The sequence below is a fragment of the Physella acuta genome, unplaced genomic scaffold, assembly GCF_028476545.2.
Source record: "Physella acuta isolate Inbredline_101_S28 unplaced genomic scaffold, ASM2847654v3 ptg001195l, whole genome shotgun sequence".
NCBI classification, from domain to species: Eukaryota; Metazoa; Mollusca; class Gastropoda; family Physidae; genus Physella; species Physella acuta.
The window spans coordinates 148,130-164,986 of NW_026732712.1; the positions used below are offsets into that span (position 1 = coordinate 148,130).

General features: G+C 39.2%; 1 protein-coding gene across 1 annotated transcript; it reads left to right on the forward strand.

Annotated features, from left to right (window-relative positions):
* Positions 1 to 8,949: 8,949 nt before the first annotated feature.
* Positions 8,950 to 15,777, forward strand: LOC131957011 (uncharacterized protein T25D10.4). The gene is made up of 3 exons (XM_059321703.1): positions 8,950 to 9,562; positions 14,055 to 14,222; positions 15,218 to 15,777. Exons 1-3 carry the CDS (start codon positions 9,284 to 9,286, stop codon positions 15,749 to 15,751), a joined length of 981 nt encoding a protein of 326 aa, XP_059177686.1. The 5' UTR covers positions 8,950 to 9,283; the 3' UTR covers positions 15,752 to 15,777.
* Positions 15,778 to 16,857: the final 1,080 nt, after the last annotated feature.

The window sequence follows — 16,857 nt, forward strand, 5'->3', positions numbered from 1 at the left end:
ACTAGATCTATATGCATATGCATTTTTCTATCGCTCTCTCTCTCTCTCTCTTTCTCTCTCTCTCTCTCTCTCTCTCTCTCTCTCTCTCTCTCTCTCCCTCTCTCTCTCTCTCTCTCTCTCTCTAAGTAAGATCGCGTACACAATTAGCGTACATAGCACAGGCATGTACACACTAACGTGAATCATGTACACGAATATTATATAGAGCACTTCTTGAATTATCGCAAGATTCCCTCCCCCCCCCCACCCTCACCCAAAATGCTCATTGCTTCTATACCACACGCGCTAGTATAAACGATGTATACGCTTAGAAGCATCAATGATACACCAACAACTATTGCTACCCTGTAAACCACGTATATCTACAACATTGTCAAGATACTTACAGCAGTACCGTTATTCAACTCGCCCTATAACAGCCCATCATCAAGAAAACTATAAACAAAAAAACAAAGTTATTTGGTTAGCCGTAAAATCTTGGCAACAAATTAATTTTAATTTGTGCCCGATATCACACTTTTGATAACGGCTATTTCGACATCTTTATTTATGAACACAGAAGAGTATTATCTTTACGCGGAGTCTATAATTTTAGCGTCTAATCTGTAGAAAGTGGAAGTGATGTAAGGCGCTTGGAATGCCAGGAATGATGTTTTAAATGCAAGCCTAAGACAGCAGTGACCAGCTTATCTGACATATGAAATATGAATTGATGTCTGTGTAAGTGGATTACAAGGGCGAGCACTGTGGCGTGAGTGCGTTGTTAAATATTTTTTGAAATTCTGACATGAAAACGAAAGTGTCTTGCTCGACAAAATACTCAACAATTGCATTATTATTATAATGGTTTTACAGAATCACAAGATTAAACTCAAATTTTTGATGAAAATGCATTTGTTTCTTAAAATAGTTTTTTATAATCAGCAGCTCAAATTTCAAATAACTTTTAGTTTAGAACTGTTAAGGTTTTTAAGATATACATATGTTGTATAATTTGCATACAATTTCAAAAATCACCTTTGTTTTTTTTTAATTTTCAGAAACAAATGTTTTACATGACTTGTTGATATTCTTAAAATGGCATAATTATTGTAATTATGCTAATATGTAATATTATATTTTAAAACATTACATCTATTAAAGGGAAATAACCTACAAGATACGTAACCGCTTTTTTTTTACCTATTTAATTTCAATTTCAATTCTTATATTATAAGATACTTTTAAAATTATTGATCATGAAAAAAAAAGAATGACGTTTTATGGAAATATCATAGAATGACAATATTAAGAAGAAGATTTATTATGATTATTGGTAATTAAACCATGCCTGACGCCCGAATGGCCTCATTGTAACGGCTCTATATAATCTGTCCAATGGACTGACTGGTTCGAAAAACTAACTTTGTAAGGTATGTAGATCTGTTATTTAACTTCTGCAAGAACAAACACAAGAATCTTTAGTTTTTATTATCTCAGTGCTTATAGATACTTGTTTGAAAGAGAGGTCCAATCAAACGGAACGACCTATTATAGCTCACAATGACATTGACCTTAGATTCTGGCCATTTAAGTTGGTCCTCAGCTATTTATATAGGAGGCGACACTAGCCAACAACTGAACCTGATATCTGGGACCTAACGGCAAAAGATACACCTGATATCTGTGACTACGAACCTAACGGCAAAAGATACAACATATATCTGGGACTACGAACCTAACGGCAAAAGATACACTGATATCTGGGACTACGAACCTAACGACACCAGATAACCTAATATCTGGGACAACGAACCTAACGACACCAGATAACCTTATATCTGGGACTACGAACCTAACGACACCAGATAACCTTATATCTGGGACTACGAACCTAACGGTACCAGATACACTGATATCTGGGACTACGAAGCTCTTCTAACGGCATTAGATACACCTGATATCTGGAACGACGCACCTCTTCTAACGGCGTCAGATACACTGATATCTGGGACTACGAACCTAACGGTACCAGATACCCCTGATATCTGGGACTACGAACCACTGTTCTGACTTGAACGCGATAACTGTCTGTAAAACCAGATATCCGGAAAAATGTCGGTGCGTTGAGTGATGCAAGGTGTGCAGCAGTGTGCTCCAGAAATAAGGTGATAATTACATAACCGGGCTGTGAAATCACCCCCCCCCCCTTCCACAGGTAAGGCAGGTAGGAAATTAGGCGGCAAAACAGGGGTGAAGGTCACGCTGTTTGACGTAAGTCAAGAATCATTGAAATGTGGGGTACACTCACCCACTGCCTTGGTTAAATGGCAGATATTCCTGGGCGTCAGGCACGTTGAAAGTGTTTACAATTTAATGACAATAAACTATGGGGTGGCTCATCCTATACTTAGACTTGTTCATCCTTAACCTAACACAGTGGCGTAGCGAGGGCGGGTGTCACCCGTTGCGGCACTTAATGGTGTCACCCCCCCCTTCAAACTTTCGATTTGCACCCCCCCCCCTCAAACTTTCGATTTGCACCCCCCCCCCCCCCATCAATTTTTTTCTCTATATTTTTTGCTATTTTTCGCCTTGGTGTCACCCCCATAAATGGTGTCACCCGGTGCGGTCCCCACCCCCCCCCCCTCGCTACGCCTCTGACCTAACAACAGCAGTTGACTCTGGAAACTACCGCGCATCAGTTAACATGATACCTACACAATCCTGGTTGGAAATTATTGCTCGTTACCACGCTTAGAAAACACCATGACTTGCATACTTTTAACACGAACGACATACATGACTAGCATAACCCAAGCGCTAAACTTAATCTACCCATACAAATTGCACATATCTAAAACTAACCATAATCGACCCACATCGCTAGCGTAACTCCAGTATTATTGTGGTCAGCACTTTGCCCAACAGCCAAATATGAGTTAGGTACCGATCAGAGCTGGGTGGACTCAGTGACGTCCTACTGACTCGAACCCGGATTCGAACTCGAGACTTTCGGGCTATAGGGTTATAAGCCTAGCTCTCTACCTCTTAGGCCACGCCGTCCCTTAATTCTAATATTAGTATCTATTCATATTACCAGCTAAACCCCACGCCGATTTTATGACCCATATAACCATCATTGATGCATGTTCCGCTTTGCACTCTATTAATGTTCATGTTCATGATTTCCCGTGAACTATCGTACCACAATTCAGTCGACACACCACAAATGCTTAAATTACAATTTTTCGCCAAGTGGATAATAAAACCAATCCTCAAGTCCGGCTATTCTTTAACAATCCCCAAGGACGTCATTATCTTCGACTTAATTTCATAAACGCCCACCGTTAAGACATTTTAGCCCATGTTAAACGGCGTGTCAAAGGTCATTAGCTGGTAGCCCAAGCGTAGCCCGCCCTGGTGTCGCCGTCATGGTCACGTTTGGCTACCTATGTAGCTTAAGTTCAAGGGTTGATTTGAATACATTAGCATACATTTAATACTTTCAGGGATTTCTTTCTTTGAGCGTTTTTTTTTAATTTTAGTGTGAAAGTAAAGTGCTATGTAAGTCGAGTGTCAATGACTTTTGGGAGGGGTGGGGGTGGGGGGGGTGGGGGTGATAGATTAACCACACTATTATTTTGTGAGCGGAGTTAGTTATGTTAATTTTTTTTTAGGGCTAATGTTCTGTTTTCTTTTTCAGATTACAATTAGATTTAGTGATTTAGTTTTGGTTAGATTTATTGTAAGTTTCAGAGTTACGGTATATCTTATCTAGGGTTAGATTTAAGGTTAACATTAGTTTCAGGGTAAGATTATAGGTTAATGGTGTAAACAAAAATTAATTTAATTGTAGCATTCTTTCTTTCATACAGTCCCATCTCAGCGTAACTAAAGTGAAAGTTGAATACCCGAACCCTTTGTTTGAACAAAAAAATTATAGCCTACTCTACTAGTCATCACTTTATAATCTCGCTTGTTACGTTATTCACCTTGTGATACCAGATAGTCCCATCTATCTCGCTCGTACCATTGACTTTACTTTTACAAACTGTAACAGGATAGTTATGCAGTTACGTAGTTATTCTCTAGTTGTTTTTCTTTTGACGTTGTACGTTTGTTATAGTCTAAATTACACCTTCTCCGACGTTATACATTTATTATAAATTGACTTTAAAGTGTTACTCTCCGCCCCCCCCCCCCCCCTCTACGAATTATGACAAAAGTCATTAAACTAGAGTTATCCCCCTTGATATAAGACTACAGTCATCCCCCTTGATATAAGACTACAGTCATCCCCCTTTAACTTAAAAAACCCAGAACGAACCGTAGAACTCACCCCTCGTGTCATGCACGCGAGCTGGAATAGTACACATGGCCGCACTAAATTACCCGCCCCTGGTCTGAATGGAGCAGGAGGGGACCCCCCACCCCCTCTCCTCCCTGCCGACTAAACAAATCACCAACTCACCAGCCGTGAGTACTGACATCGCTCACACACGAAGTTCACGTGGCTCTTGTATGTATACAATGGTAAATAAATAAAGAATCATGTACGATTCATTATATTCTATTTCCCCACCCGGTCTTACACTCTTCACCTCCACCCCCTCATATACATAGCTTTGACGCGAATTGTTTTTTCAATACCAACAACTTAATGGTTTTCATTATATGACGTAATACACCAGAGCAAAGAAGGGAGAATGGTGGTTGAGACTTGTGTAACGATGTGTGACGAAATGAAGGGAAGGGGCGGGTGTTTAAGAACGAAATGTGATTAAAACATACGAGCCGACCCGCAGCGTATCATACGCCGCTATTTAGTTGTTTTATTTTCTACTTTTCAGTAATTCATAATTTGTGAATTCGACAATGCTGCCACTGAAAATATTTGCTTTAAAACACTAAACCCCCCCCCCTTTCCCCTAACCACCCCCCCCCCCCGTGAAAGCAGCCTCCTCTTAGTTATTTCTTAGTTACCTCCTGTAAGTTTAAAATCGAACTAAATTATCTGACCCTAATAGAAACCCGGCTCTAAGGATCTACGATTTGTAAACATTTAGCTTTGTAAACATTTAGCGTGACCACAGCTCACCAGACAATGTGGGGGTGGGGTGGGGGTGGTAGTGATAGTGATAGAGAGAAAGAGAGGGGACTGCAAGGAGGCGCTTGCAGCTTGTTTTCTAACGGCTCCCAGAAGAGAATTATATATATATATATATTTTAATATACATACACTTTATACGTATTTCATCGGGTATTGACTGAAATGTATGACTCGCTTTAAATGAAAGAACGTTGGGTGATGGTGTCATTTTTATGAAGCCATATACGTCTTTTCTACTTGTTATTTAATAGGCGATATCTAAACTGTAATGTGGGTTTTAAGTTTTACCTCAACACTAAGTTATAATTAATGATGTATCTCCGGGGGTGGGGAAGGGGGTAGATGGCAATTACCTGACACTAATTCACCAATCCTGATGTGTGAGTTTATACCCCAACTCGCATCTCAAAATAATTTTCCCTCCTACCCTCTCCACTTAATTTTACTAAGAAATCCCCCCCTCCCCCTTTTTCCTAACCACCCCCCCCCCCCCCCACCCCCAACGCCCACACGAATACTCACAAATTAACGCTTAACATACCCCGTACCCAAAATCCACAGAGTTGGGGAAGATAACTCTAAATTCACTCCACGTGACTAAGAATGCCAGTCACGCTGAATTTGACCTATATTTGTGTTCACGCACTCACATCCATTCAAAAGTTTTCTAAAAATAACCTGTCCGTTAGCGTGTCTATATTTAGAAACACTTCGCACCCTAGGCTTCCAAAAATATATGAATGTAATGCCAAACAACAAATGAAAAATTTCGGGATAGCCTTAGAAAAACAGCAATAGACTGGTATAATGGTACGGTATTTTTCTTTAGTAGGTATTTGTATGAAGGAAAGACGGACTCAACTTTGAATCGTTGTCGCTGATACTAAATTTATATATTTTTTAACCAAGCCAAAACGACTTATCGTTGATAAAATACTTATGTTTCTTTTAACTGAGCCAAAACCACTTAACCGTATTTCTTGGGCAATCAATTTGTTTTTTCAAAAATAAATAAATAAATAAAATAAAATAATCCGAAACTAATTAGCGTCTTGGCAGACTTATGATACATTGGGGAGTTTGCTATCGTAATTAAAGATCCTAAATGATTACAAATATTTGTTTTCAAGTTATGTTAGAAACAGAGTTTCTTCCGGGCATCACTTGATGGGGGGGGGGGGTTAGTACACTCCCCCGGGAGGAAAAACTCTGAACAAAACAATGTTACAAACATGTCATTTTGGATGTATTTCAATTTTGTCTAGCAGATGTGTAGAGTTAAAACATATAAACTTACACAGTAAACAATAATGTTGGATTAAGTTACAACATACAACTTTACACAAAAAACAATGTTGGATTAAGGTCGAACATACAACTTTATATTCAAGAAACAACAATGATAGTTTGTTACAACATACAACTTTATATAAAAACATACAACTTTACAAAATAAACAATAAATTTGGTTTAAGTTACGTTGCAACTTACAAGCTTATACAGTTAACAATAATGGTGGTTTAGGTTATGTTATAGCGTACAGCTTTATACCATAGACAATTCTGGTTGTTTAAGTTTCATAACAACATACACATTTATATAATAAACTATTATGTTGGTTTTAGTAGTATATATGTTTTGGCCCTAGATCCCCATATTTCAAGCATCACAGTTATCATACAACATCACACAATTATATACACAACATACAATTATATTTGTAACATAAACACTATCAAATATTTTTCTTCCTCTACCCCAACATCCGGTCAAAACAACATAGGCATTGAGCTAAAATTAACACCACGCGCGGTGCCCAACGATAAAAAGACACATTTAATCAAGAGCAGACTCGAGCATCGTGCCCGTATTTCCGGTTTCTCGCGAGACAAAGAGAGCGTAAAGAAACCCAACGTCTTTTTGATGTTGTCGCACCTGGAAGAGGTGTACCGGTGTGTGAGCAAGGTGCCCATAACTCACCTGGAGAGGATGTTGATCTAAGAATAATAAAAAGTTGAACGACCCCATGTGTATAGTTGCGTATAGTATAGCAGTTACGAAAGATAAATACAGGAATAATTTTTGTTTTACTGTCCTGGATATAGATCTCTAAAATATGTAAATACACGGGGCACATTTATAGACATAAGGAAATAAAGTAAATGTATAATTATAATATAGCTATTTAGGGGAGTAGCCCAAAACCGAGTCCGCTGGAGATGTGTGGTTGCAGCCCTTTGCTCCCCAGTGGCCAAAAAGGAATGATGATAATAAAATAGCTATGTTACTGAACAAAAACACGTTTTCAAAAACAACATTGTTCTATAAGATAAAAAACGAAATCTAGAAATATGTCTCTATGTTGGGTTTGATTTATTATTGTTACATATTGTTTTATTTATTTAATTGTATGCATGGTTGCTTCACGAAATCATATTCATATCATTTTAGCTGTGGATATTTTTTTTTTAAAGTAGTATTTAATAAATATTGCACGCATTTTACCCCTAAATGCATGCTATATGTATTGCTATCTTACAGTCGATTATCTCCCGGCTACACATGATCGTCTCCCTTTGATAGTTGTTTATCTACATATGACAGTTGATTATGTCCCTGAAATAGTCGATTATCTCCCTGCAACAGGCGATTTCCTCCTGTGACTGTAGATTACTTCCGCCAACACACTCCATTATCTCCCCGCTTTAGTTGTTTATCTCCCCATTACCGTTGATTGTCTCCCCGCTACAGCTAATTATCTCCCCGGTGCAGTTGATTATCTACCCATTACAGTTGATTGTCTTCCAGTTACAGTTGATCATCTCCCTTCGACTATCGTTTCTCTTCGTGCCATTCTCGATTATCTCTCTCTTATGCAGTCTACAGTTTCCCTGCGACAGTCGCTTTATCTCACTGCCATAATCGATCACATTTCTACAACAGCCTATTATCTGCCCAGCAGTCGATTATCTCCCCGCAACAGTCGATTATCTCCCCGCAACAGTCGATTATCTCCCCGCAACAGTCGATTATTTCCCTGCGACAGTCGATTATCTCCCCGCAACAGTCGATTATTTCCCTGCGACAGTCGATTATCTCCCCGCAACAGTCGATTATTTCCCTGCGACAGTCAGTAATCTCCCTGTGTCCGTCTTTTGTCTCCCCTTGTGTTTAGCTCTGTTTTGACACAGTCTGAGTCGAGTGTTCCAGCCGACCAGTCGTCTGCACTCGACAGGTTCATGCAGTGTGCCCCCCCACCCCTAACTCCCCATACCCCCCCCCCCCCACTCCAGAAAATGTGCTAATGGTTAACCGCGTAAATTAGATTAACGACGTTTTCTCTCACCGCAAAGGAATAAAAAAAATGAATTGTGGTGCCGTGCTAATTAAAAGATAATTAAAATAAATAGGCGTGTATCGAATGTTGCCTAGACCTAGGTCTGGTCGACTGGGAGGGTCGGGGGGGGGGGGGGGGGTAAGGGTGATTGCCCACACATTAAACACATGTATATGCAAACCTGATGCAAACGTGAATCCATACATAGTTGAATATATAATAGAATTTTGAGATTCAAGGTGATTTGAAATATATTTCTGCTCATTAACCAGGGGTTACCTAAAAGTACTTTATACAATGTATTATTTAGTTTAAAATTAATCAAATATATTCTTTTCAATATTATCCCATTAAAATCATCTCATTAAAATTATCCAATTAAAATTATCCCATTTAAATTCATTAAAATTATCCCACTAAAGCATCCCATTAATATTAGCCCATTAAAACACTGCATCTAGAAACATAATTTACCTGATTTTTTATGTTATAATTTCTCTTTTTATTCTACAGAGAAAGGGTCACAAAAAAGGGGAGGTCATTTTGACTGTACCTTCGCTACCTTGGAGTAAATGAAATCAAGTTGCGTCATAATTTGTTTGACGTCAACATTCTCCAGCCCAGCCAGTTGACCCACGTCACACTCAAAACTTACGTCATCGCACTCTCGTCCACGTCTTTTGTCCACGTCACCACACGGCGCTATACTTCCACACCGCCGGTCGTCATGGGAACAGACCAAACCAACACACTTCGTCATTTCCGGTTTTTCTTTGATCGTCACGAACCAAACACCCATGTTCCCCAGCTACAGTTTTAGTGTGTAGTGTGTTACCCGTGTGATTCGTGTGATTATGGATGTACCGGCCATTTTTATCGACAGCCATAAAGACTTTTTAAACAAGTACACGGACCCTATAGACTTGTCCAATGCGTGTCGAGCATTCTACCGGTCGCGTCTAGAGGTGACGAGGAAGATGAGGGAGAAATGGAGTAAAAATGGGGAAGATACGATGACGGAGGGTGAGGGAGTGAGGAGAGGAGAGGACGGGACGTTTCTTAGGGAGTGTGGCGCTAACGCGCGCAGGAAAAATTCGCTGGATCTGGCGATCGGGGTGTTGAGACAAGAGATGGTTTGTATATTTTTCTTAATTAATTAGATATATGAAAGGTGCAGTTGATTAATGAATAGTGCAGTTGATTAATGAATGGTGAAGTTGATTAATGAATGGTGCAATTGATTGTAGTTTTTTTAGTGGAGATGTTCCGCAAAATCTTACTCACATGCACAGACGAAAGAACACGTACAGTCACATTTCTACGCACACCCACCCACCCACACACACACTCACGCACACGCCCAGATATATTTTTACGCACACCCACACGCACACACAAACGCACACACGCACGCACACGTCCAGTAATATTTCTACCCACTCGCATACGCAAACACCCATCCACATGCACGCAACCACACTTACACACATACACACAAATCCACAAACACGTACAGCTATTGTTGTTCTAATTTCTGACCTTACAACCTGACAATGCCACTGATATGTCAGACCAAACACATGGGAGATAAGAATGTTTTCCTAATAGAGATAATCCATGTGTCACTGAGTACACCCAGCTCTAATTGGTACCTGACTACAGTCGTGGAAAATAAAGGGGCTAATCATTTTGATTACCACTCGATTTTACCCTATGTCGATATCACAGAAATATATGCAGTTTTAGATTATCAATCCCATAGAACTTTAGGTCTTTAAGGGAACTTTTAGATAATTAATATCTATATCGTAATAAATCTTATAACTATTTTAATTTAAAATCTGTTTCATACCGACAATTATAAGTAGCATACATTCTTATAGTATAGTAGGTAATAGGTTAATACTTCATATAATTAAAAACAAAACCAGATCGGATTCGAACCTGCCTTCATCCCTCTTTAACCTCGTGTTAAAAAAGGCGTGTTTGTTATATAAACATCGATGCTATTTTTACTCCAATCTTCCAGTAAACAAAAATATCCTTCTTGACCTTATCTTAGCGAAACAACAAACATCAGTGATTACACGAACAAGCTATCATGGGAAACAATGTATACATTGTGTTTGCAATACAAGGTTTTCACGTGTAAATTTTACCATTAGTGTATGCAAAGAAATGCGAGTTATTTCTATACGAGATCTCTGTTATTCCGTTTTTTGTTTTGACTACATTGAAGTTATTTTTTAAAAAAGGTTTATTTACATCCAGGACAAAACGGTCAAACTTGAAATAAAAAAAGTTAGGCCTAATGGGTTGAAGTACAGTTTGTGTTTTGACAAGCTCACGGTTCTGTGTTGTGTAAAAGTTGACGTTGAATGGATGTTGTCTGTTGATGGTGTGGGAAAAGTGATGTCGGTGTAGGTGGACGAAACACAGGATTGTGACCACAAAATTGTCAGGAGTCGAACAACGGCTCGAGCTTTTTTATTATTGAGACTATTTTAAATGGCTCCAACAGGCTTCTTGCATTATTTCTACAATTTATACACACACTTAAAGTGTATTCATTAGTGATCTTAAACGTTGGCCAATTTTTAAAATTAGTGATCACATTTGTGTTAGGCACAATCAAACTCACCTTTCTACATTCAATTATTTCCTATTGTTTTTAATTTCCCGAGGGGAAACAATACATTTTTTCCGGGTAGAGGGAATAAAGGCTAAAGTGGGAAGTCATCTAGAGTGGAAGAGTTTAAGTGTGTGTGGGGAGGGGGTGGCACAATTAACGTGACGTAATTTATGGACGATTCATAAACTAGAAGTAATAGTTACGATCTTATTAAATGTACAGTTCAAAGTGCAATTAAAGAAGTACATCTGTGTCTTAAACTTCGGCAAATGATGCGAGTGTCGTGTAGGTAGCTAACCTCGCTACCACACTCAAAATATTATATACAAATTCAGTAGATATTGCTTCATATCCGTGAAAAAAATTAAAACACGAACAATCTTAAAAGAAATAAAATCCAAAGATAAAAGTTAAAGTTTTCTTCTGGTATCGCTTTTAGTGAGAGTTAAGTTTCCTGACAACGATATCAGTACCATAATATCGCCTATATAATATCGATAGACGTAAGGGAACACAAATATATTGTTGCATGTCCATTAGCAAATGAATAGTATGTTATTACGCTAGATGTAGACAGTCCTGCTGGTATAAGCAATTTAGAGACATGTGTTTAGCATGGTCATCTATTACAACCTGTTAGCAATTAATACGCATAAATAAATAAATATATATATATATATATATATATATATATATATATATATATATATATATATATATATATATATATATATATATATGTGTGTGTGTGTGTGTGTTTGTCTGTGTGTGTGTGTTTATGTATATATGTTAACATCTAATGTATCTGAAAACTTGCGTTAAATTTACATCACGTACCATCACCTAAAACCTACAACTTGTATTGATAATCCCATGTCAATCAACGTTCAAGGTCTTAATCCCCACGTAACCTACATACATTTTCCCTTCTAACGTACACAACCAAGTCTCTATAATGCAGTCCTATTCATATAAATTGTCAGTGACTTAGGCTTGCCTTTCCAATTATGAGTTTACACAATATTAAAAATGCAATACTTCGGGTTGTTTACTATTGTTTTCTTGTTGTGCTGTGTCCAACACTGATACCAATCCTTAGCTAGTACCTTACACTTGCTACACACTGAAGTTACTCCATGCTATAACACACTATCATTTTCTTCAATAGCAAGATTTCAATAATTTTTCTCTCATCTAACATGTCTCTGTTGTCGTCATGTATACGTATGTTCCTCTGTTCCCAACAATTAACATATGTTCTTCCGTGCCCTACCATCAAACCAAGTGTCCCTGTTTCCTATCATCAACGGAAGTGTCGCTGTTCTCTCTTATCAACCGATATGCCTCTGTTTCCTACCATCAGCCAATGTTCCTCTGTATCCTATCATCAACATGTCTTCCTCTGTTCCCTACCTCCAAACCATTTTTATCTGTGTCCCTACCACTAATAACATGTTCCCCTGTTCCCTACCATCACCCCATGTTCCTCTATTCCCTACCACTGCAACCGCTGTTCTCCTGTTCCCTACCATCAAACCATGTTCCCCTGTTCCTTACCACTACAACACATGTTCCCTAGCATCAACTGATGTTCCCTTGTTCCTTGCCATCAACCCATGTTCCACTGTTCCCTACCACTACAACCCATGTTCCCCTGCCCCCTACTACTACAACCCATGTTTCCCTGTTCCCTACCACTACAACCCATGTTCCTTATCACTACAACCCATGTTCCCTACCACTACAACCCATGTTCCCTATCATCATCCCATGTTCCCCTGCCCCCTACCACAATGTTCCCCTGTTCCCTACCACCACCCCATGTTCCCCTGCCCCCTACCACTACACCCATGTTCCCTACCACTACAACCCATGTTCCCCTGTTCCCTGCCACAACACCCCATGTTCCCCTGTTCCCTACCACTGCAACCGATGTTCCCCTATTCCCTACCACTACAACCCATGTTCCCCTGTTCCCTACCACCACCCCATGTTCCCCTGCCCCCTACCACTACACCCATGTTCCCTACCACTACAACCCATGTTCCCTTGTTCCTTACCACCACCCCATGTTCCCCTGTTCCCTACCACCACCCCATGTTCCCCTGTTCCCTACCATCACCCCACGTTCCCCTGTTCCCTACCATCACCCCATGTTCTTTTGTTCCCTACCATCAACTCATGTTCCTCTGTTCCCTACCATCACCAAATGTTCCCCTTTTCCCTACCATCAAGCCATGTTCACCTGTTCCCTACCACCACCCCATGTTCCCCTGTTCCCTACCACTACAAACCATGTTCCCTACCACTACAACCCATGTTCCCTACCACTATAACCCATGTTCCCTACCACCACCCCATGTTCCCATATTTCCTACCACTACAACATGTTCCCCTGCCCCCTACCACTACAACCATGTTCCCCTGTTCCCTACCACTACAACCCATGTTCCCCTGTTCCCTACCACTACAACCCATGTTCCCTACCACTACAACCCATGTTCCCTACCACTAAACCCATGTTCCCCTGCCCCCTACCACTACAGCCCATGTTCCCTACCACTACAACCCATGTTCCCCTGCCCCCTACCACTACAACATGTTCCCCTGTTCCCTACAACTACACCCATGTTCCCCTATTCCCCACCACTACAACCCATGTTCCCTACCACAACACCCCATGTTCCCCTGTTCCCTACCACAACACCCCTTGTCCCCCTGTTCCCCACCACAACAACCCATGTTCTCCTGTTCCCTACCACCCCCCCATGTTCCCCTGTTCCCTACCACTACAACCCATGTTCCCTACCACCACCCCACGTTCCCCTGCCCCCTACCACTACAACCGATGTTGCCCTGTTCCCTACCACTACACCCATGTTCCCTACCACTACACCCATGTTCCCCTGTTCCCTACCACCACCCCATGTTCCCCTGCCCCCTACCACTAAACCCATGTTCCCTACCACTACACCTATATTCCCCTATTACAGGCCACCCTAATGGAGCAGGACCTCTGCCTGATGAAGCAGCTTCTGACCCTGAACGAGGAGATCGAGGACCTCAAGTGGCGCCGACGTCACGTCTGGAGCCGAACCTCTTCCTTCTGCAGCTCAGACATGATCCAGTCGGCCTCGTCCCTGGGACGTGTGGACGAGAACGTGAGTCGTTCGTCACGTCACGCTGGGTTTATTTTTTGTGACGTCACGCTAGTTTTTTTTTTGGTGACGTCACGCTAAATTTTAGCTTGACGTCAAAATAATTTAGTGTGACGTCAATTTTTTTGTAACGTCACGGAGATATTCTTGTGACGTCACGGTTCATTTCAGTGTAACGTCACGGTGATATTTATGTGACGTCACGGTTCATTTCAGTGTAACGTCACGGTGATATTCCTGTGACGTCACGGTTCATTTCAGTGTAACGTCACGGTGATATTCCTGTGACGTCACGGTTCATTTCAGTGTAACGTCACGGTGATATTCCTGTGACGTCACGGTTCATTTAAGTGTAACGTCACGTTGATATTCATGTGACGTCACGGTTCATTTCAGTGTAACGTCACGGTGATATTCGTGTGACGTCACGGTTCATTTAAGTGTAACGTCACGGTGATTTTCGTGTTACGTCACGGTTCATTTCAGTGCAACGTCACGGTGATATTCATGTGACGTCACGTTGAATTGAAGTAAAACAAGTTACATATTAGTGATGGCAAGCTGTAGTTTATTTAATGGCGTGAGACCCACATTTTTGTGATATAACTCTACATGTCGTGACTTGTATTTTTTGTAATGAGGTGACACATCTCTCTGACATAACGGCCTGTCGCTGATGATAAACTAGCGTGACTTGTTTTAATTAGATACGAAATGTGTTTTTTTTAATCTGTCGACCGTTTTTTTAAACTTTAAATTCCACATAGGATAGGTTGCGGATGTGTAGCATTAAAACGGATCTGTTTACGTAAACTATAGACAGAAAATATAACAGAATAAATAATAGATATTTTGAATAAGCAAGTTTGTTAAGAACTAATAGTAAAAATAACACTTCGCACATTTCACACTAAGATACATATTTTTTTTTATTTCCAGATTTGAGAAGAAAAAAATTAAATAACATTTCCATAAATTATTGTTTTTCTGTTCCACAGCAAACCCTCAAGTTCTCTACCCCGTCCAGTTTATCGCTGCAATTAGAAGGGATCTCAAACCGGTTTTCTGTCTACAACGACGAAGACCCGTATGGGACATTCAACAGGAAAACTCTAGCTAACAAGGCAATATCCGCCTACAGACCCGCGACCAACCCCATCTCCCCACTCGCTGTTTCTTATACCAGAACATCCGCTGTTCTCGACAACATTGAGACGGACAACAGCGAAAATATAAGATTACTAGAACAGAGCAGTAGCATTAGTTCTAAAAGATCCAGCCTCCTCAGCACAGAAACACCTGGCTCGATAGCAGGGAATTCACAACAGGAAACAATGAATACTTCAAGTGCTTCCACGCTCCCATCAGTGAATTCTTTGAAAGATCGCTGTTACCATAAAGATAAAAGAGATATTAAACAGCCTTTGACCAACTCCGAGCCAAACTCTAAAAAACATTTTCCCAAACTTTTGGAGACCGATATGGACTCGCAAGATTCTGGAATTCATGATTGCAATAGTGGTTCTTTGTAGCATTTCCGTGTAAAACATTCATTATGTATATTTCTATTAATACATTCATTATATATATATATATATATATATATATATATATATATATATATATATATATATATATATATATATATATATATATATATATATATATATATATATATATATATATATATATATATATATATATATATATATATCTGTGTATATGTACAAATATGTACATTTATATAAATATTTGCTTTAATTATGTATATATATTGCATAAGTGTAGATACTACAATTCATATAAGTGCAATTTCCTGTATTTTCTATTTCTAGGCAATATAAAATAGCTTGAAAGTACACAACCTTTTTTTTTAACAAAAGCAAATAAATCGGGACCATAAAGTGAAAATTCTTAGTAAAGTTGAGTTTTCTGAGATAGTAAAAAAATCACAATGCCACTTTCTACATTACATGACTTTTCTTTGTGAGCATACATAATGTATTCAAACCCAGGATTTTTAAACACATTTGGTTACGTAGGTTTAAGCAAAACCTTTTTGTATATATCAGGAAGGAGTTTTTTTTCTTCTGTTTCTTGACTGTTTTTTTTTTTTTAATTTTGTTGTTTCATTTTGAACTTTTAAAACTGATTTTTTTAATATAGGGATCTGGTTTTTAAAGTAAGGTAAAGTTAGAACATTTTTTCATGGTGTACCAAAGATTGCCCGATAGGGCCATTGTGGGTAGTTGAAATGACCATAGTAGGTAGTTAAAATTAACACATTGGGTAGTTGAAATGACCATAGTAGGTAGTTAAAATGAACACATTGGGTAGTTGAATGACCAAAGTGGGTAGTTAAAAATGACCACTGCGTGTAGTTAAAATGACCAAAGTGACTAGTTAAAAATGACCACGGGGGATGTTGTAAGGTTCACAGATTTGTAGCTAAGAAAACCAAGATCAAAGTTAGATGATATTAAGAATTCACATCTTTGGTGCATTTGAAAATATAAAGTAATAAAATTGAAACATTTTTTTCAATAACGAAACAAACGCATTTGTTGAATAATTATATAATATTATGTATGTAATTTGAAATAAATAAAAAAACGTGTTTTCTTTTAATTTCAGAATT